Source organism: Protomyctophum parallelum (assembly GCF_964188405.1).
Source record: "Protomyctophum parallelum genome assembly, chromosome: 10".
NCBI lineage: Eukaryota > Metazoa > Chordata > Actinopteri > Myctophiformes > Myctophidae > Protomyctophum > Protomyctophum parallelum.
The window spans coordinates 3,913,163-3,933,859 of NC_139704.1; the positions used below are offsets into that span (position 1 = coordinate 3,913,163).

The window sequence follows — 20,697 nt, forward strand, 5'->3', positions numbered from 1 at the left end:
CTGTTTAGTAGAAGGATTAATTGCCAGCAATCATAGAGAGAGCCTCTGAGAATAGTCCTGTACACTGTGTTTATAGCCTCCATTTACTACTACTAATACCATCTGTACACTGTGTTTATAGCCTCCATTTACTACTACTAATACCATCTGTTAGGGCTGCACGACTTTGCCTAAAAAAATAACCTAGATTATTTTCTCTGAAACCTCGATTTCGATTTCGATGTGAATTTTCCTATTGGAATAAATTCCAAACCTTAAGGATCCCTGGCTAATAAGACATGTGCCTTAAAACATTATACTTGCCCTCTATGAATACATTTTTTATTTTAAAACACCATCAACATTTTATTTCTTTCATAAAGAGAGAATCTTTCTGCACCCATCGCAGGTTGATGATATGTCCATGTGTGGTCCAGCCCTAGCTCTGGTCCATAGCCTTACTGCTTCTATCTGCCCTGCGCAGACAGAAGCAGTAAGGCTATGGACCAGAGCTAGTCCAGCCCTATGGAATGCATATGCTAATAAAACAACTTAATACTGCCTAAGAATAATATGAGCATCAAAGCAATATTTAAATACTTTTTTATTAGCATGTGCATTCCATACATTCCCTGGGGCTGGACCACACATGGACATACAGTATGTCATATGACATCCTCAACTTGGACAGGAGCAGTTCCTAAGATTCTCTATTTATGAAAGAAATAAAACATATTTAAGGTGTTTTTATTTTTTAGATATAGAGGGCAAGTATAGTGTTTTAAGGCATATTTGTCTGACCAGGGATCCTTTTAAACAAAGAAAGATAAATCCCCTTTGGGATTAAACAAGTGAAAACGTTTACAATACGTCCAAATTAACTCTTTAAAAAAAATAGCCAATTTAACGTTTAGGTGCCCACTCTTCCTCCACCCATGCAATGTGAAATGCCACTGAATCTGTAGGCCTAATCGTTTTCCATTTTGATGATGTCTTGTCATATGGGCCACATCTCTTTTCAACTTGTGACAGCCAGCTTGTGTACTGTGAAGGCAAAGGTTTCTGAACGTCTCGTCCTCCATTTTTACGCGTGCTGAAAATAGACTACTAGCTCACAACGTGTTGCCGAGGCGACATTGTGAGCTTGCAGATCAGCTATTTTCTTTAGCATGCTGATGCAACAGGTCGTACGGCGAAACATAAGACAGGCTTCCCTTGTGTTTTTAGCCGAGGCGACGTACACAGTCAACACAGAGTCAGACACATGGGATAAACAGTGTACACTACCCGACTTTACGATAATAAGGGACAGGAGGTGGGCTATGAACCAGAGCTACTCGCTGCTATGCCTGTCCATTCTCCAGGCACTAGAACAATACGTGCTGCCGTCTCCCACAGGGATCGACCGACCCAACTAAAACCTGTCCCCGTAAAAAGTCGATCTGTGCCTGTGAGAGACTGCAACACGAGCGTCCCAACCAGGGGGGCAGTCAGACAGATATTCTGTGAAGCCACTAAGGAAATCGGGACTTCCTGAAAGTTCATATAATGGCCTGTTGTGGCGCTGTCATTGGGCCCAAAAAAACCCATATTGCACACCGGTGGCGTCCGACGCGCGCTGGCGCCTCGCCTGACGCGCCGATAGAACCAGTTCTATTTTCCAGGCAGCGCTGCGCGGCAACTAGGCATGTGAATCTCGTCTCATCTCACGATTCGATACGCATCTCGATGCACTGCCAGCGATACGATAAATTAGAGATACATGGAATCCCCTGGCGATACGATGCGATACGATTCTCCCTCTTCCCGATGCGATGCGATAACCATTTAGTTCAAATCAATGCGATACGATGCGATTCACCCCTCTACCGATACGATGCGATTTGATGGCGATTCATCACAATAGAAAGGATTTATATTAAAGCTCTATTAATTTCCCAAAACATGTAAAAATGCATTACATTTAAATTCAAAGCAATTTATTTTACTGTAGGTTAGTATTATAGCTCTGCATCTCAAACAACCCAACTTATAGAATTCTGTAAGTAAACAAAGGGTCTGCTCTCTGCTGGTTATTGTGGAATTGTTAGATTACTAATAATCATAGGCTATAGTATAATTATTATATCTCAAAGGTCAATTTGAGGTTTTGAGTATAGAGGGTTCAAGAGATTAAAATGTAATAGCCTATCGTTCATCAATTAATGTTACCAACATATAAATAGAAAAGAAACAAATAAACAAACAAAAAAATCACAGGTCACACTCGTAGTGCTGTCAAACAAGTCTATGTCTAGTTTAATCTGCAACAGTTTTATAATATAATTGCCTATGTATAGTGGGGGTCCCTACTTGATCTCTCACTCTCAGCTAAGTGGTCCTTGGCTTGACCTGAAAAACATTGAAGACCCTGGCCTGCATGTATTATTAACGTTATAAATACATAGCAGATGTACAAGCTCACAACGCGTCTCATCCACGCCCCGCTGTGAGCTTGTGGATCTGCAATTTTAGGCGTGCGACACCGTCTTGCTGCAGAATATAAATAAGGCTTCTATCCCAGAGAACAGCAGGGGAAAGCTGGACAGTGGAAAGTTGTAAACGACTTTAAACGCAAGCAGTACACCCTGCTGTGGCGTTGTTGTTGTTTTACACGTGTGTGAAGACTGCAGAAGCTTTCTTTAATTACAAATTGATGATGATCGCAACGCAGATTTGCGTCGGATAATCAGCAAGCACAGCTGTGGAGTGTGGATCAGATTCATTACGAGCAGTCCAGCACGCAGCAGTGAAAAGTCAACTGATCGACGGACAAAGCTACTCGGACAGCTATTTTATAAAGCTAAAGAGTAAAGGTGGTGCCTCTTGTTTAATGCGTGGGGCTCACTTCTGTTAGTCGCGGGTGCTCTTTATAGTCTGAGTCTGTTTGTTGTCTCAACGTTTCTACTCTGACTGCACCGTCGTACGGTAGCTTCTGTTCACTGACTGTGTGCGCTGCGAGAGACCTTTTTTTTGTCTTCCTTTTCTGATTGTACGTTCAATGCGCCTCGGAAACACAGGATAGGGTGAAATTTACCATGAAAAAACGGTGCAACAAACGGATTTTACCGATGCAAGCACTCCGCGAACGATGCATCGAGATTTCACCCGTCAATTTTACCGATACACAGTGAATGAACCGATTCACTCGCATCGCGCACGTCATAATCGATGAATCGATACGTATCGATTATTTTCCACATGCCTAGCGGCAACGCGTCGCGCCACGTCGGACGGAGCCGGTGTGTGTTGGGCTTAAGTTGTCATCTCTATATTGTCATAACTAGTCCACAATGACAGTGGAAAATGTTCTATTCACTGGAATGAACACACCATTGTGGAAGGTTTAAAGGTTTTATTGAATGAAGGAATGACATGATGAGGAGGAGAGTGGGGGTAGCGGGGCGTGGGTTCCGGGGGGTGTCTTTGGGGAGGGGGTCGTGTGGCGGTCAGCCCGCGGTACAAGTGGAGGCGTGATCCCCCCGTGGGAACTGTGAGGAAGGGAGGAGAGATGGAGGAGAGTGGAGATGCTGCTGGTCCTGTGGTGGTGATGGGGATGGTGGCGGGATACCAAAAGCAGAGAGGATGCTGGGTTGTCTGGGGCGGGTATAAGTAGGCTTGGGTAGATCGGTGTGGAGGGCGGAGGATGGCGTGGAGGTGTGTTCCTCCGCCTCCTGAACATCTGTTGTTCCAACTCCATTTCTGTTATTGGTAACAGGTACACATTCTCTATATATATCTCTCTCTCTCTCTCTCTCTCTCTCTCAGGTCCGTTGGTGGAAACATCAGGGCGTCCCATTACTTACTATGAAGACCTGCTTAAGGACAACATGAGCAGTAGCTGCAGTACTTTTGTCAAATTGGGCACAGAGTCTGAGGTTGAGGTTGAAACGGTCTTCATCCCGCTCCACAATCTAGACATCAAAGACACAGAAATCCACAGCCACCATGAGGTCAGACAGATGGAGATGAAGAAGCCAGGACCACAAATCCAACCTGAAGAAATTCACGAAGACCCTTCTGGAAGAGATCAGATCAGATCAGCACTGACCACTGGCTGTGCAGGAATTGGCAAAACGTTCCTCGTACAAAAGTATCTGTCTGACTGGGCCAAGAAACGTTTCAGCCAAGGTCCACACCTCGTGTTCCCACTCAAGTTCCGCCAGTTAAATCTGCTCAAGGGAAAGAAATTTACTTTGGCACAGCTAATTCACCACTGCATCAAGGAAACCAGATTCATTGAGGAAGAAGTTCTTAATGACATCTTCAAGGTGTTGCAGAAGTCAGTAAGCTACAACAAGAGCCCCTTCAAAGTCATGATTGTTATGGATGGATATGATGAAGAAAATTTCCAGTTCGATTTCAAAACAGATTTTGGCCTCGTGAATGTGATGGATTCATACCCAGTGGAACATCTGCTTGTAAACCTCATCAAGGGAGAGCTGCTCCCCTCTGCTCGCATCTGGATAACCTCACGACCTGCAGCAGTCAAACAGATTCCTAAGGCGTTTGTTAACAGGATGACAGAAGTACGAGGCTTCATTGAAGATGACCAGAAGAAGGACTTCTTCCAGAAGTTCTTCACGAAGAGCATCAGTGATGAGAACCAGGCCAGCTCAATCTTCTCACACATCCAGAAATCAAAGATGCTCCACACCATGTGTGAAATCCCAGTCTTCTGTTGGATCCTTGCTACCGTTGTGCAGAACACGGGGATGACAAAGCTGCCCAAAACCCTGGTTGAGCTGTTCTGCCACTTCCTGATGGGTGAGACACTGCGGGAGAAGATGAAGGATCCTACACTAAACGATGAAGACAAAGAGAAGCTCATAAAGGATGCAGGAGACGTTCTTCTGAAGCTGGGAAAGCTGGCGTTTGTCCAACTGGACAAAGGACGAATAATTTTCGATGAGAAAGACCTGAAAGCGTGTGGTCTTGATGTGATCAAGGACTTGATATCGGGCTTTTGCACAACCTTCTTCAAAGAAGACGCCTTGTACTTCAAACAAACGGTCTACTGCTTCGTTCATCTGAGCATCCAGGAGTTTCTGGCTGCAGTCTACATGTTCCACTGTTTCACACAGAAGAACACGGAGGTCCTGAAGACATTCCTGGAAGATGATGGTGACAACAGTGACATTTCCCTGTCTGACTTCCTGAAGGCTGTTATGAAGAAAACCCTGAAGAGTGAGAGTGGTCACCTGGACCTCTTTGTCCGTTTCCTTCATGGTCTCTCACTGCAGTCCAGTCCTTTAGGAGGTCTTCTGGGTCAGACAGAGAACCGTCCAGAGGAGATCCAGAGAGCCATCGACAACCTGAAGGAGATGGATGATGATGATGCCTCTCCTGACAGATGTATCAACATCTTCCACTGTCTGATGGAGATGAACGACCCGTCAGTCAGTCGGGGGATCCAACAGTACCTGGAGTCAGAGAGCAGATCAGGGAAGACACTCTCTGTGCCTCAGTGTTCAGCTCTGGCCTCCATGTTGCAGATGTCAGAGGACGTTCTGGAAGAGTTGGACGTGCAGAAATACAACACATCACAGGAGGGGCAACGGAGACTGGTCCCAGCTGTGAGGAACTGCAAAACGGCCAGGTTAGTACTTATAAGAATATAATCATGTTAGAGCAGCTTTCATTCATTCATTCAAAATAAAAATAAACACATGTACACATTGTCATTATGACAAATGAGAACATTATTTCAGTTCAGTGAGACTCACTTCATATTTATGAATGAATGAATGATTCATTCATTGTGTGTGTGTGTGTGTGTGTGTGTGTGTGTGTGTGTGTGTGTGTGTGTGTGTGTGTGTTTATTTACCAGTGTCCTCATTAGTTATTCTACAATGAAAACAGACTATACCAAATGAGAAATGGACCGTACCATTAGTGAAGGGGTGTACAGAGGATGGTCTTTTAAACAATGCGCTTGGTCATTACGTTTACACGTTACTTAATACATTTAAATGTAAGTTCCACGATTTCCATCTATCTTCCACTTCTCTGTTCTTACTGACATCCTGCTAATGTCTGAAGAACTAGATTGAAGATCTTTTAGGTGCCTTTCACACCTAACGTTTGCTTACAAGGTCTGGATCAAGGACCAAATGTTTGCATTAGGTCTGCTTAGCGTTCACAGAGGACTTTGTTAAGCAAACCAAAATATTTAACAAATGTCATGTGGTCGTACAGGCTGTTCATCTGTTGACAGAACATTTCTTCACTTCACTGTCAGAGTGGAGCAACAGCAGCGAGTTGTTATTTTCATTATTTATTGTTTGTATTCCAATCAAATAAACAGTGGAAATGTATGAGCACATATAAATTCAATATGCCTCTTATTTGCTTATATATTGGCCAGAAAAGTATCCAAACACACACACATTTCAGACAGCTCCACAGGGAACCTCTTTGACAGTGAACGTGGTCTGTTCTGTTTTGATCATCTCTGATTTTACATTTAATCTGTAATTACAGACTTGCTGGCTGTGACCTCGAGAAGGAACACATTGAAGTTGTGGCTTCAGCTCTCAGCTCCAATCCGTCCCATTTGAAGGAACTGGACTTGAGTGGAAACGTCTTGAAGGATTCCGGAGTGGATCTCATCTGTGCCGCACTGAAGAGCCCAAACTGTTGTCTGGAGATTCTCAGGTCAGATTAATTTACCATTTTTATTTGGTTACATTCTGTTATAGTAAGTGATTATAATGCAGTTATTATGGAGGTGGTACTTTATTTGAAGTGTGGATAAGGTTTGATATCATGGTAACTCACACTGACCTTAATATTGATAAGATACAGTGACTAATGTATGTAGTCTTTATGCTGAGATACTACATTTAACCCATTTTGGGCGGGAACCCCTTTTGGTGTTAGCATTATGTTATGCTTTAACTATTGAAAAATAGCAGATCTACAAGCTCATAGCGCGCACTCATTGTGGCGCGCTATGAACTTGTAGGTCTGCTAGTTTTGAAAAATCGAAGAACCACTGACATAGAAACATAGCTTTTTCAGAAAACTGTCTGGATGTAGAAGACATTTTTAGAATCTGATCTCAGGTCAGAATGGATTAAAACACTAAACACCTCTGATGACACTATGAGTGGTTGAATGTGTTCTGTCAGAGTGTCATCCCCTAGTTTTGAATGATATTTATATCAATGTTAATTCTTAATTGGTATCAGGGGCGTAACTAGATGTCAGTAAGCCCCGGCGCAGGCTGGTCAGCCCCCGACAGTTTGATCAAAATGCACAAAACGTTCTAAACATGAACTTTGGATCAATATCTAAAAACCCAGTGGGAGAGAAGGTTTTACGTGGAAAACTTATGCTGCCAACGGAAATTGTATGGCAGGAATATGTATTTTATTCGTCTTAAAATCTCTCTCTCTCTCTCTCTCTCTCTCTCTCTCTCTCTCTCTCTCTCTCTCTCTTTTTTCTTTCTTTCTCTCCCCCCCCCCCCCCCTCTCATCTGGTTGTATTCTTCATTTAGTCTGAAGAACTGCTGGTTGTCGGAGAGAAGCTGTGAAGTTCTGGCCTCGGCTCTCGCCTCCAATCCTTCCCATTTGAGAGAATTAGACCTGACTTTGAACAACCTGCAGGACTCTGGAATTGAGCTTCTATGTGCCGGAGTGAAGAGTCCACATTGTCACCTACAGACTCTGAGGTAAATTATTCTGTGTGGATCTGTACTGCAGACTCTGAGGTAAATAGAGTTTTATTCTGTGTGGATCTGTACTGCAGACTCTGAGGTAAATAGAGTTTTATTCTGTGTGGATCTGTACTGCAGACTCTGAGGTAAATAGAGTTTTATTCTGCGTGGATCTGTACTGCAGACTCTGAGGTAAATAGAGTTTTATTCTGCGTGGATCTGTACTGCAGACTCTGAGGTAAATAGAGTTTTATTCTGTGTGGATCTGTACTGCAGACTGAGGTAAATAGAGTTTTATTCTGTGTGGATCTGTACTGCAGACTCTGAGGTAAATAGAGTTTTCTCTGTACTGGAGCATCAACAGCAGTTTGTTAAAGTGTGGATATCTCTGCAGGTTGTCAGGCTGTGCGATCACAGAGAAAGGCTGTTCTTCTCTGGCTTCAGCTGTAGCCCTCAACCCCTCCTCCCATCTGAAGCATGTGGACCTCAGCCGTAACCACCCAGGAGGAGATGCTGAGCAGACGCTGCTCTCTGCTGGACTGGAGACTGTCAAGTGAGTCGACTTGGACTGTGTCCATCCATCTTGGTTTAAAATACGTTTTTATTTTATTTTTACTAAGGCTGTCAAAGTTAACATGTTAATCGTGCGTCAACACAAATTCCTTTTAACGACGTTAATTTAATTAACGTGAGATTTACGCAATGCACGGTGAAGTTTGAAAGAGAGTTTGAGAGTCTGAGACACATGCATGTTGCTGTTTTCTACTGGCCAAGTAGCTCCGCCTCTGAATCCACTCTGCTCCAATCAGTCATGACGGAGATCTCCGTCCTGGTACTTGAGACGGAGATTGATAAAAACGACAGAGATTAATGATCTCAAAACCGGTCGCATCGCTCTACAGCCTAGGAGCGCTTGTTGCGCAATCCTCTATTTTGCGCAACATACTCTAACTCGCGATCTAAATCATTCCGTCTAATTCTAAGAAAAGATTATGTGTTAGACGGGCCCCCGCTGTCCAGTCGCTAGTCGCGATAGAATCGTGTTTAGAGTGTTTTGGCTACATTTAGCTGCTACAGCAACATCCGGTCCGTCGTTAAAAGTGCTCCGTGCTTATAAATCGCTGGGCACATTTTATTAATGGATTAAATAACCCTGGTAGAGTCGCTGCGAATGGGCAGAGAAGTCGTCGGGAATGGACTAACTGTCTGTGTGTGTGTGTGCGTGCGTGCGTGCGTGCGTGCGTGTGCGCGCGCCACAAACTGACTGTTATTTTGCGGGCACATGGCCGAGGCACATGGAGATGGCGCAAAGTGATCCTTAATTAGTTTACAATCTGTACTTATAGATTAGGCTATCCGATCATCATATTAAATTAGTATGCTACTCTGCACATGCCATGTTAGCTATACAGTTTATAGATCATGCTTAAGCATGTGTTTAATTTTGCAGTATTTACATTTAAACAAGATGAAGAAAGTCTCCAGCACTTGGATCCCCGCACACAGTGACAGCCCTCCTGGCTGGCTGGCTGGCTGGCTGGCTGGCTGGCTGGCTGGCTGGCTGGCTGACTGACTACTCTGACTGACTGACTACTCTGTACACTGCAGTGTTTTTATGTGTTTCCTTAATGTGCTCATCTGACCATATTTTCGGCCTCCTCATTCGATCACGTCTATTCACGGTAACGGGACATCTCGCTGCGTAAAATATCCCTTCTCCGTCTCCAACTTTACTCCTCATTCATCCGCCACATTGTCTGCTTCATTTCCTTTATTTGATGTGATTGCATTCCCACCTGCACCGAATCGAAATCAAGTCTGATTGGAAGCAAAGAGAAACCCCTGTTTTTTGGCGGAGTAGAATGCGGTTCTTTGATTAGGATTCGAATGAGGCTTCACACCTGCCAAACGAAGCGCACTTCCCGACGATGCATCAGGATTGGTTTTAATCGCAGTAAAGCTTTCTGGTGTGAAGGCGACCTTAGATTGACTCATCAGTTTTGGGTGTACATATTTTAGTATGTCGGATGCAAACCTATCTCTGTTTTTCTTTTTTCTGCAATACATCAGTGCTATTGAACACTGTGTACGTCTGTGTGTGGGCTTTACAAATATGAAACCAATTAAAAGTATCCCTGTTGGTGTTTTAAGCATTATGTTATACTTTACCTATTGAAAAATAGCAGATCTACAAGCTCATAGCGCTGCACTGAGTGCTCTACAGCCTAGGAGCGCTTGTTGCGCAATCCTCTATGTTGCGCAACATACTCTAACTAGCGATCTAAATCATTCCGTCTAATTCTAAGAAAAGATTATGTGTTAGACGGGCCCCCGCTGTCCAGTCGCTAGTCGCGATAGAATCGTGTTTAGAGTGTTTTGGCTACATTTAGCTGCTACAGCAACATCCGGTCCGTCGGTAAAAGTGCTCCGTGTTTATAAATCGCTGGGCACATTTTATTAATGGATTAAATAACCCTGGTAGAGTCGCTGCGAATGGGCAGAGAAGTCGTCGGGAATGGACTAACTGTCTGTGTGTGTGTGTGTGTGTGCGTGCGTGCGTGCGTGCGTGCGTGTGCGCGCGCCACAAACTGACTGTTATTTTGCGGGCACATGGCCGAGGCACATGGAGATGGCGCAAAGTGATCCTTAATTAGTTTACAATCTGTACTTATAGATTAGGCTATCCGATCATCATATTAAATTAGTATGCTACTCTGCACATGCCATGTTAGCTATACAGTTTATAGATCATGCTTAAGCATGTGTTTAATTTTGCAGTATTTACATTTAAACAAGATGAAGAAAGTCTCCAGCACTTGGATCCCCGCACACAGTGACAGCCCTCCTGGCTGGCTGGCTGGCTGGCTGGCTGGCTGGCTGGCTGACTGACTACTCTGACTGACTGACTACTCTGTACACTGCAGTGTTTTTATGTGTTTCCTTAATGTGCTCATCTGACCATATTTTCGGCCTCCTCATTCGATCACGTCTATTCACGGTAACGGGACATCTCGCTGCGTAAAATATCCCTTCTCCGTCTCCAACTTTACTCCTCATTCATCCGCCACATTGTCTGCTTCATTTCCTTTATTTGATGTGATTGCATTCCCACCTGCACCGAATCGAAATCAAGTCCGATTGGAAGCAAAGAGAAACCCCTGTTTTTTGGCGGAGTAGAATGCGGTTCTTTGATTAGGATTCGAATGAGGCTTCACACCTGCCAAACGAAGCGCACTTCCCGACAATGCATCAGGATTGGTTTTAATCGCAGTAAAGCTTTCTGGTGTGAAGGCGACCTTAGATTGACTCAGCAGTTTTGGGTGTACATATTTTAGTATGTCGGATGCAAACCTATCTCTGTTTTTCTTTTTTCTGCAATACATCAGTGCTATTGAACACTGTGTACGTCTGTGTGTGGGCTTTACAAATATGAAACCAATTAAAAGTATCCCTGTTGGTGTTTTAAGCATTATGTTATACTTTACCTATTGAAAAATAGCAGATCTACAAGCTCATAGCGCTGCACTGAGTGCCGCACTATATGAGCTATTTAAAAATCATTAGAATGCGGCGCAAAATCTTTGAATATATATTATTTCAGATCGAACATTTTCACTCAAATCTTTGCTTCTGTGGTATCCCTAAAACAACATATTTTCAGATGGGGGTCCGCAGCCAAATACAGATAATTCTGTGGGTTCTTGACAGACTTAATGCAGATGTTTAACAGTAATTTAACTCTTGAGAGCGTAAAATGAAACCAAATGCACCCGGGAGGGTCTCTAGAGTTAAAGATCTGTAAGGGTCCACTTTGTTACCAACTCTCCATCATTTAGTTGGCACCAGTCTATATATAGGAACTTGTAGCTCCCAAAGTATCGACAAGGGCCCTGAGGTCGACTGACCAGTCACTTCTCAAGATCCCTAAATCAAAGCTGAAATCCCGCCCGGGGGGGAATAGGTCATTTCCCGTTGTAGCGTCTACACTGTGGAATGAACTTCCACCTCATGGCAGAGCTTCTCAGTCCTTGTCTGTGTTTAAATCACGTCTGAAAACTCACTTGTACTCCTTGGCATTTGAACATACTGATTAAGAGTTGCTGCTTCCACTGCATTGTGTCCTTATGTTGCCCTGTTTATGTACTGTTTTTTCTTTGATATTTTAGTATTTCTTTGTGTACAGCACTTTGTTTCAACCTTGTTGTATACAAATGTGCTTCATAATTAAAGTGGATTGGATTGGACCACCTGGAGCCCCCTTAACCCATTTAGGCCTGACGTCGAAATTAAGAAAATGTCTTGTAACTCATGACAGTTTTCTGAAAAACCTATATTTCTACAGTATATCAGTGGTGCTCAAACTATTTCATATCAAGTACCCCAAAAAGTATATGAAATTGGCCACTGAAGCAAAGATTTGAGTTAAAAACGTTCGCTCTGAAAGATTATATATTCAAAGATTTGCACCACATTTTCACGATTTTTCAAAGATAGAAGATCTACAAGCTCGTAGATCTGCTATTTTTCAATAGCTAAAGTATAACATAATGCTTAACACCAAAAGGGGTTCGCGCCCTTTTGGTGTTAGCGTCATGCTATGCTTTAGCTATTGAAAAATAGCAGATCTTCAAGCTCATAGCGCGCCACCGAGTGGCGCGCTACGAGCTTGTAGGTCTGCTATTTTTGAAAAATCAAACGACTGACATAGAAACATAGCTTTTTCAGAAAACTGTCAGGATGTAGAACTTAGAAGACATTTTTAGAATGTGATCTCAGGTCTAAATGGGTTAAGGACCACTCGTGGTCCCCGGACCACTGGTTGAGAACCACTGCTTTATTCAATAAATGTTTAATGGTGAATGTGAGCTGAAGAGTCTTAATGAAGTGATGCATGTTCATACTCTCTGTATCATTCAATGGTAATATAAATGTTTCATCATTTCTTCCTACAGTGTGAATCATGGAGGAGAACACTGGATAGATCACTGGATTAATCCTCGACTCCTTTCAAGATGTGAGTGTCTGTCTGTCTGTCTGTCTGTCTGTCTGTCTGTCTGCCTGCCTGCCTGCCTGCCTGCCTGCCTGCCTGCCTGCCTGCCTGCCTGCCTGCCTGCCTGCCTGTGGGGACCCCCCATAATAATCATATCTGTCCGTGCTCATATTTGTGCGTGTACGTGCATGTACGTGCGTGTGCCTGTGCACATCTTCATGTGTGTGTGTGTACGTGCGTGTGTGCACATCTTCATGTCTGTGTGTGTACGTGCCCGTGCACATCTTCGTGTGTATGTGCGTTTGCCTGTGCACATCTTTGTGTGTGTGTGTGTGTGTGTGTGTGTGTGTGTGTGCGCGCACGCCTGTGCACATCTTCATGTGTGTGTGTGTGTGTGTGTGTGTGTACGTGCGTGTGCCTGTGCACATCTTCATGTGTGTGTGACTGTGTGTGTACGTGCGTGTGCCTGTGCACATCTTCATGTGTGTGTGACTGTGTGTGTGTACGTGCGTGTGCCTGTGCACATCTTCATGTGTGTGTGACTGTGTGTGTGTACGTGCATTAGGCGTGTGTGTGTACGTGCAGGATCTATGACACGTCCGTCGGCGAGGCCGGTGTTTGGCGCCCATTAGTCTGGTGCAGTGTTGTTTTTGGCAGCAGATTTCTATTTTAGTTTTAGTCATAGTCTTTGGACTGAAACTTCATTTAGTTTTAGTCACATTTTAGTCACCTGGAATGTCTTAGTGTCAGTCTAGTTTTAGTCGACTAAAATATATTTTGGCGGGTCTTGATGCTGTGTTTTTACACTTTCAGCATGCAACCAAGTGTAAAATGACTTATACTGGATCTCTTGTCCACTAGTCCCTTCCTAACATTTTAGTCTAGTTTTTATTTGTCGACGAAATTGTCAGTATATTTAGTCTTAGTTTTAGTCATCATAGCTTAGTTTTCATTTAGTTTCCATTTGTTTTTGTCAGTGGAAAAAGGTAGTCGACGAACATTTTTCGTCTTAATTTTAGTCGACGAAAACAACACTGGTCTGGTGGTACCGTGGTGAGACGCCACAACGTGCATATGTGTGTGTGTACGTGCATGTGCCTGTGCACATCTTCGAGTGAGTGCGTGTGCCTGTGCACATCTTCATGTGTGTGTGTGTACGTGCATCTACGCGCGTGTGCCTGTGCACATCTTTTGTGTGTGTGTGTGTGTGTGTGTGTACGTGCATGTGTCCGTGCACATATTTGTGTGTGTGTGTGTGTGTGTGTGTGTACGTGCGTGCACCCGTGCACATCTTCGTGTGTGTGTGTGTGTGTGTGTCAGTCAGTCAGTAAGTCAGTCAGTGAATAATGTATTTAATGTTTACTGTGTTGTTTTCTCATCAGATTCCCAGCGTCTCACTCTAGACACAAACACAGCACACTGTGCCCTCACTCTGTCTGAGGACAACAGGAAGGTCACATGGGTGGAGGGACAGAGTCATCAGTATCCTGATCATCCTCAGAGGTTTGATTTCCGGCGTCAGGTTCTGAGTGCAGAGAGTGTGAGCGAACGCTGCTACTCTGAGGTAGAGTGCAGTGGAAGGGTTCTGATAGCAGGGACTGACAGAAGAATCAGCAGGAAAGGAGATGGTGATGACTGTCAGCTTGGACGCTGTGTCATGTCCTGGAGTCTGGGGTGTGATAATAACTGTTACTTTGTCATCCACAATGGGAAGGTGACTCTCCTCCCTGTCCCCCCTGGACGCTCCAACGGGGTCTTCAGAGTAGCACTGTATGTGGACCGTCCCACTGGGACTCTGTCCTTCTATGAGGTGTCCTCAGAGGACACTCTGACCCACCTGCACACCTTCCAGACCACGTCCACTGAACCGCTATGTGTTGGGTTCAGGTTGATGTCGTATGGCTCCTCAGCGTTTCTGTGTGAGCAGAGATAGAGTCTCTATGCGACGGTCACATCAGGTCGCCATGGTTACTCCACATGTGACATCATGGTCATCATGATGATGTCATGATATATGAGACAATATCCAAACAGGAGAATATCTCTCCTGACTCGCCCAAGTTCATACTGGGGGACTTCAACGGATGTCCCCTTAAACAGACACTGCCCAATTTCTACCAATACGTGACATGCCCAACAAGACGTGAAAAGACTCTTGATTTATGCTTTGGAAACATAAAGGACGCGTACGGTAGCCACTGAACATTAAGGAAACATAAAGGAGGCGTACGGTAGCCACTGAACATTAAGGAAACATAAAGGAGGCGTACGGTAGCCACTGAACATTAAGGAAACATAAAGGAGGCGTACGGTAGCCACTGAACATTAAGGAAACATAAAGGAGGCGTACGGTAGCCACTGAACATTAAGGAAACATAAAGGAGGCGTACGGTAGCCACTGAACATTAAGGAAACATAAAGGAGGCGTACGGTAGCCACTGAACATTAAGGAAACATAAAGGAGGCGTACGGTAGCCACTGAACATTAAGGAAACATAAAGGAGGCGTACGGTAGCCACTGAACATTAAGGAAACATAAAGGAGGCGTACGGTAGCCACTGAACATTAAGGAAACATAAAGGAGGCGTACGGTAGCCACTGAACATTAAGGAAACATAAAGGAGGCGTACGGTAGCCACCGAACATTAAGGAAACATAAAGGAGGCGTACGGTAGCCACCCAACATTAAGGAAACATAAAGGAGGCGTACGGTAGCCACCCAACATTAAGGAAACATAAAGGAGGCGTACGGTAGCCACTGAACATTAAGGAAACATAAAGGAGGCGTACGGTAGCCACTGAACATTAAGGAAACATAAAGGAGGCGTACGGTAGCCACTGAACATTAAGGAAACATAAAGGAGGCGTACGGTAGCCACTGAACATTAAGGAAACATAAAGGAGGCGTACGGTAGCCACCCAACATTAAGGAAACATAAAGGAGGCGTACGGTAGCCACTGAACATTAAGGAAACATAAAGGAGGCGTACGGTAGCCACCGAACATTAAGGAAACATAAAGGAGGCGTACGGTAGCCACTGAACATTAAGGAAACATAAAGGAGGCGTACGGTAGCCACTGAACATTAAGGAAACATAAAGGAGGCGTACGGTAGCCACCCAACATTAAGGAAACATAAAGGAGGCGTACGGTAGCCACTGAACATTAAGGAAACATAAAGGAGGCGTACGGTAGCCACTGAACATTAAGGAAACATAAAGGAGGCGTACGGTAGCCACTGAACATTAAGGAAACATAAAGGAGGCGTACGGTAGCCACCGAACATTAAGGAAACATAAAGGAGGCGTACGGTAGCCACCCAACATTAAGGAAACATAAAGGAGGCGTACGGTAGCCACCCAACATTAAGGAAACATAAAGGAGGCGTACGGTAGCCACTGAACATTAAGGAAACATAAAGGAGGCGTACGGTAGCCACTGAACATTAAGGAAACATAAAGGAGGCGTACGGTAGCCACTGAACATTAAGGAAACATAAAGGAGGCGTACGGTAGCCACTGAACATTAAGGAAACATAAAGGAGGCGTACGGTAGCCACCCAACATTAAGGAAACATAAAGGAGGCGTACGGTAGCCACCCAACATTAACCCATTCTGACCGGGCACCCATTTTGGTGTCAGCATCATGTTATGATTTAGCTATTGAAAAATAGCAGATCTACAAGCTCATAGCGCGCCACCGAGTGGCGCGATACGAGCTTGTAGGTCTGCTATTTTTGAAAAATCGAAGAGCGACTGACATTTTTAGAATCTGATCTCAGGTCAGAATGGGTTCATCAGACCAGTGTGTGTCCGGCGGAAACCTCGTATGAATCTGATCTCAGGTCAGAATGGGTTAAGGAAACATAAAGGACGCGTACGGTAGCCACCCAACATAAAGGAAACATAAAGGACCCTAAAGTGGAGCTCGGGAGCTCCGGTCATAACGCAGCCCACCTGGTCCCACGTTACAAACGGAGACTCAAAGAAGTGAAAGACATTCTAAAGTGGAGTGAGGAGTCACTTCACTGTCTTAACCCATTCTGACCTGAGATCAGGTTCATACCAGGTTTCCACTGGACACACACACTGGTCTGATTAACCCCATTCTGACCTGAGATCAGATTCATACGAGGTTTCCACTGGACACACACACTGGTCTGATTAACCCCATTCTGACCTGAGATCAGATTCAGACGAGGTTTCCACTGGACACACACACTGGTCTGATTAAACCATTCTGACCTGAGATCAGATTCATACGAGGTTTCCACTGGACACACACTGGTCTGATTAACCCCATTCTGACCTGAGATCAGATTCATACGAGGTTTCCACTGGGACACACACACTGGTCTGATTAACCCCATTCTGACCTGAGATCAGATCCATACGAGGTTTCCACTGGACACACACTGGTCTGATTAACCCCATTCTGACCTGAGATCAGATTCATACGAGGTTTCCACTGGACACACACTGGTCTGATTAACCCCATTCTGACCTGAGATCAGATTCATACGAGGTTTCCACTGGACACACACACACTGGTCTGATTAACCCCATTCTGACCTGAGATCAGATTCATACGAGGTTTCCACTGGGACACACACTGGTCTGATTAACCCCATTCTAACCTGAGATCAGATTCATACGAGGTTTCCACTGGACACACACTGGTCTGATTAACCCCATTCTGACCTGAGATCAGATTCATACGAGGTTTCCACTGGACACACACACACTGGTCTGATTAACCCCATTCTGACCTGAGATCAGATTCATACGAGGTTTCCACTGGGACACACACTGGTCTGATTAACCCCATTCTGACCTGAGATCAGATTCATACGAGGTTTCCACTGGACACACACACTGGTCTGATTAACCCCATTCTGACCTGAGATCAGATTCATACGAGGTTTCCACTGGGACACACACACTGGTCTGATTAACCCCATTCTGACCTGAGATCAGATTCATACGAGGTTTCCACTGGGACACACACTGGTCTGATTAACCCCATTCTGACCTGAGATCAGATTCATACGAGGTTTCCACTGGACACACACACACTGGTCTGATTAACCCCATTCTGACCTGAGATCAGATTCATACGAGGTTTCCACTGGGACACACACACTGGTCTGATTAACCCCATTCTGACCTGAGATCAGATTCATACGAGGTTTCCACCGGACACACACACACTGGTCTGATGAACCCATTCTGACCTGAGATCAGATTCTAAAAATGTCAGTCGTTCTTCGATTCTTCAAAAATAGCAGACCTACAAGCTCGTAGCGCGCCACTCGGTGGCGTGCTACGAGCTTGTAAATCTGCTGTTTTTCAATAGCTAAAGCATAGCATGATGCTAACACCAAAAGGGGTTCCCGTTCAGAATGGGTTAAGGGGTGTTTTGATTGCACTCTATGGGACATGTTTAATGACACATGTGCTGATCTTGATGAACTTAACTCTGTTGTAACGCAATACATACAGTTTTGTATAAATAGCGTTATACCATCCAAACGCATGAAAGTGTTTCCAAATGACAAACCGTGGATGAATAAGGAAATGAAAGAAGTATTATATAGGGAAAAAAACGTGCTTTTGAACAAGGGGATCTAGTTCAAGTGAAACTCGTTCAGAAAGAGATCAAACTGATTACTAGTGAATGTAAACATAACTACAAACTTAAAATTGAGAGTCAAATGAGGGATACCAACGTACGTCAAGCCTGGAAGGGGTTTGTATACAAAGGAAAAGAAAGAGGTCATCAACACTAGTGATGATATGTCTTTTGCCAATGAGCTAAATACCTTTTATGGCAGATTTGATACTTCAGATTGTTCCACTGAACGCAATCTGTTGAAGGTTATATGACATTCATTTTCATTTTCATTTATTTTTATTTTTTATTTTAGGTTTTTATGACCTCAATTACACCCAAAAAACCTGAACTTTGAACATTCAGTGGATTTTCTGTGGTCTGAAGTTTTCTTTGGGTTTTTTTGGGCCTTTTGAGCTACAATGAAAACAGGCAACACAGTGAAACAGTGACATCTGCTGGCAAATCCCATTGACATATATGGGATTTGCAGTTAGTGATGTCACTTACTGTCGGCAAATCAGAGCACCTGTTTGAGCCAGAAAACCCCAGATCACAGAAAAGCTAATGAATGTTAAAAGTTCATGTTTTTTGGGTGCAATTGAGATTAGAAAACCTAAAAAAAACAAGAACAATTCCAAAACTTTTTTTTTAATGTCACAATCTGTTAAGGGAACAGTTCAGCAGTAGTGAGTCGATCACTATTACAGAGGAGGAGGTGCGTATAGAACCCTCAATAGAATGAACCCACGCAAAGCACCGGGTCCCGATGGGATAAGGGGTTATGTGCTTAAGGAGTGTAGGGAGCAGCTCAGCCCTGTACTGATGGGATAAGGGGTTATGTGCTTAAGGAGTGTAGGGAGCAGCTCAGCCCTGTACTGATGGGATAAGGGGTTATGTGCTTAAGGAGTGTAGGGAACAGCTCAGCCCTGTACTGATGGGATAAGGGGTTATGTGCTTAAGGAGTGTAGGGAACAGCTCAGCCCTGTACTGATGGGATAAGGGGTTATGTGCTTAAGGAGTGTAGGGAACAGCTCAGCCCTGTACTGATGGGATAAGGGGTTATGTGCTTAAGGAGTGTAGGGAACAGCTCAGCCCTGTACTGATGGGATAAGGGGTTATGTGCTTAAGGAGTGTAGGGAGCAGCTCAGCCCTGTACTGAGACACATGTTCCAGGTATCTCTAGATACACACTATGTACCAAAAGCGTGGAAGACCTCGCTTATAGTTCCAGTGCCGAAAATGTCCAATCCCAAAGTCCTTAACGACTATCGGCCAGTTGCCTTGACAACATTGTTAATAAAAAGCTTGGAGCGCATTATCTTAAATAACCTCCTTAATAATGTGCAACATGAAATGGACCCCTTGCAATTTGCATATAGAAAGGGGAGGGGCACTGATGATGCTCTTCTTCTTATGCTTAAATCTTTCAGGGTTTCAAGTCAAATCCCTTTGTTGTTAGACTTCTCTATGTTGAATGATCTTGAATGATTTATTGAAAATTCTCTGTTGTGACTGTGCGACAATAAAAGACCTTCAGAGAAAGCTTGACTTGTCTGCTTAAAGGAAAGAAATGAACGGAGTTGTTACAATGTTTAGTTTTTGTGTTGGAAGCCATTTAAAAAGAGCCTGCATTTATGGTGTTTCTAGGACAACAAAAAAAGTTATGGCTGTTTTAAGTTTTATTTTCCTAATAACTGTTTTTCTACAGGGAGCACATACATATGACATATCTAATTTTAAAGGGTGAGTTGTCTAGTTCAATAATAAAAAAAATAAAAAGTTTCCCACATGTACCACTGTAGATATTTTGCCATCTATAAATAGCATGGTCAGTCATGACCAAACTGACCAATCCAGCTAAAACTGCGAATAGCCTTGAACTGGAAGACGATAGAAACTCAAAGTTTTCTTTTGATAAAAGTTGACATTCTAACGCACATTTTGATATATACCATGTTTATATAGTTTTACCAGTACCCTAGTCTATTCATTCATGTATCTCAAAAACCTGTTATGAAGAAACACAGTTTTGATAAAAAACACATCGAAGGACATTGTTTTGATATGACTTGGTGCCTATGATATGTATCAAAATATAGACTTGAATTTATACTGTATTATAAAAAAAGAAATTGGGTTCTTACCATCTACCGTTACAGAGTAAATCACAGTTTAATCTCGCTTAGTCAGAACATTAACCTCAGAATAGTGTAAAAATAGACATGAGATGTATCTCGGATTGGAAAAGTGCAAGTTTTATTTCTTTTTTTCTTACAAACATAAAATTATAATAAATATAGAAAATAAATAATGCAATAGAACAGTTCTATTGACGTTGACATTGTGTGTGTGGGACTGGCCCGGTTTCAGTCTTGCTGCACCCCAGAGAAGAACATCTCGATCGATGAAGGCATT

The 20,697-nt window shown here is 43.6% G+C and overlaps 1 protein-coding gene across 1 annotated transcript; it reads left to right on the forward strand.

Annotated features, from left to right (window-relative positions):
- Positions 1 to 3,848: 3,848 nt before the first annotated feature.
- Positions 3,849 to 14,626, forward strand: LOC310865257 (uncharacterized protein; the record flags this gene model as incomplete). The annotated part of the gene is made up of 7 exons (XM_083774282.1): positions 3,849 to 5,357; positions 5,514 to 5,617; positions 6,502 to 6,675; positions 7,520 to 7,693; positions 8,073 to 8,231; positions 12,631 to 12,692; positions 14,051 to 14,626. 7 exons carry the CDS (start codon positions 3,849 to 3,851, stop codon positions 14,599 to 14,601), a joined length of 2,733 nt encoding a protein of 910 aa, XP_083630408.1. The 3' UTR covers positions 14,602 to 14,626.
- Between the last annotated feature and the right edge of the window lie 6,071 nt (positions 14,627 to 20,697).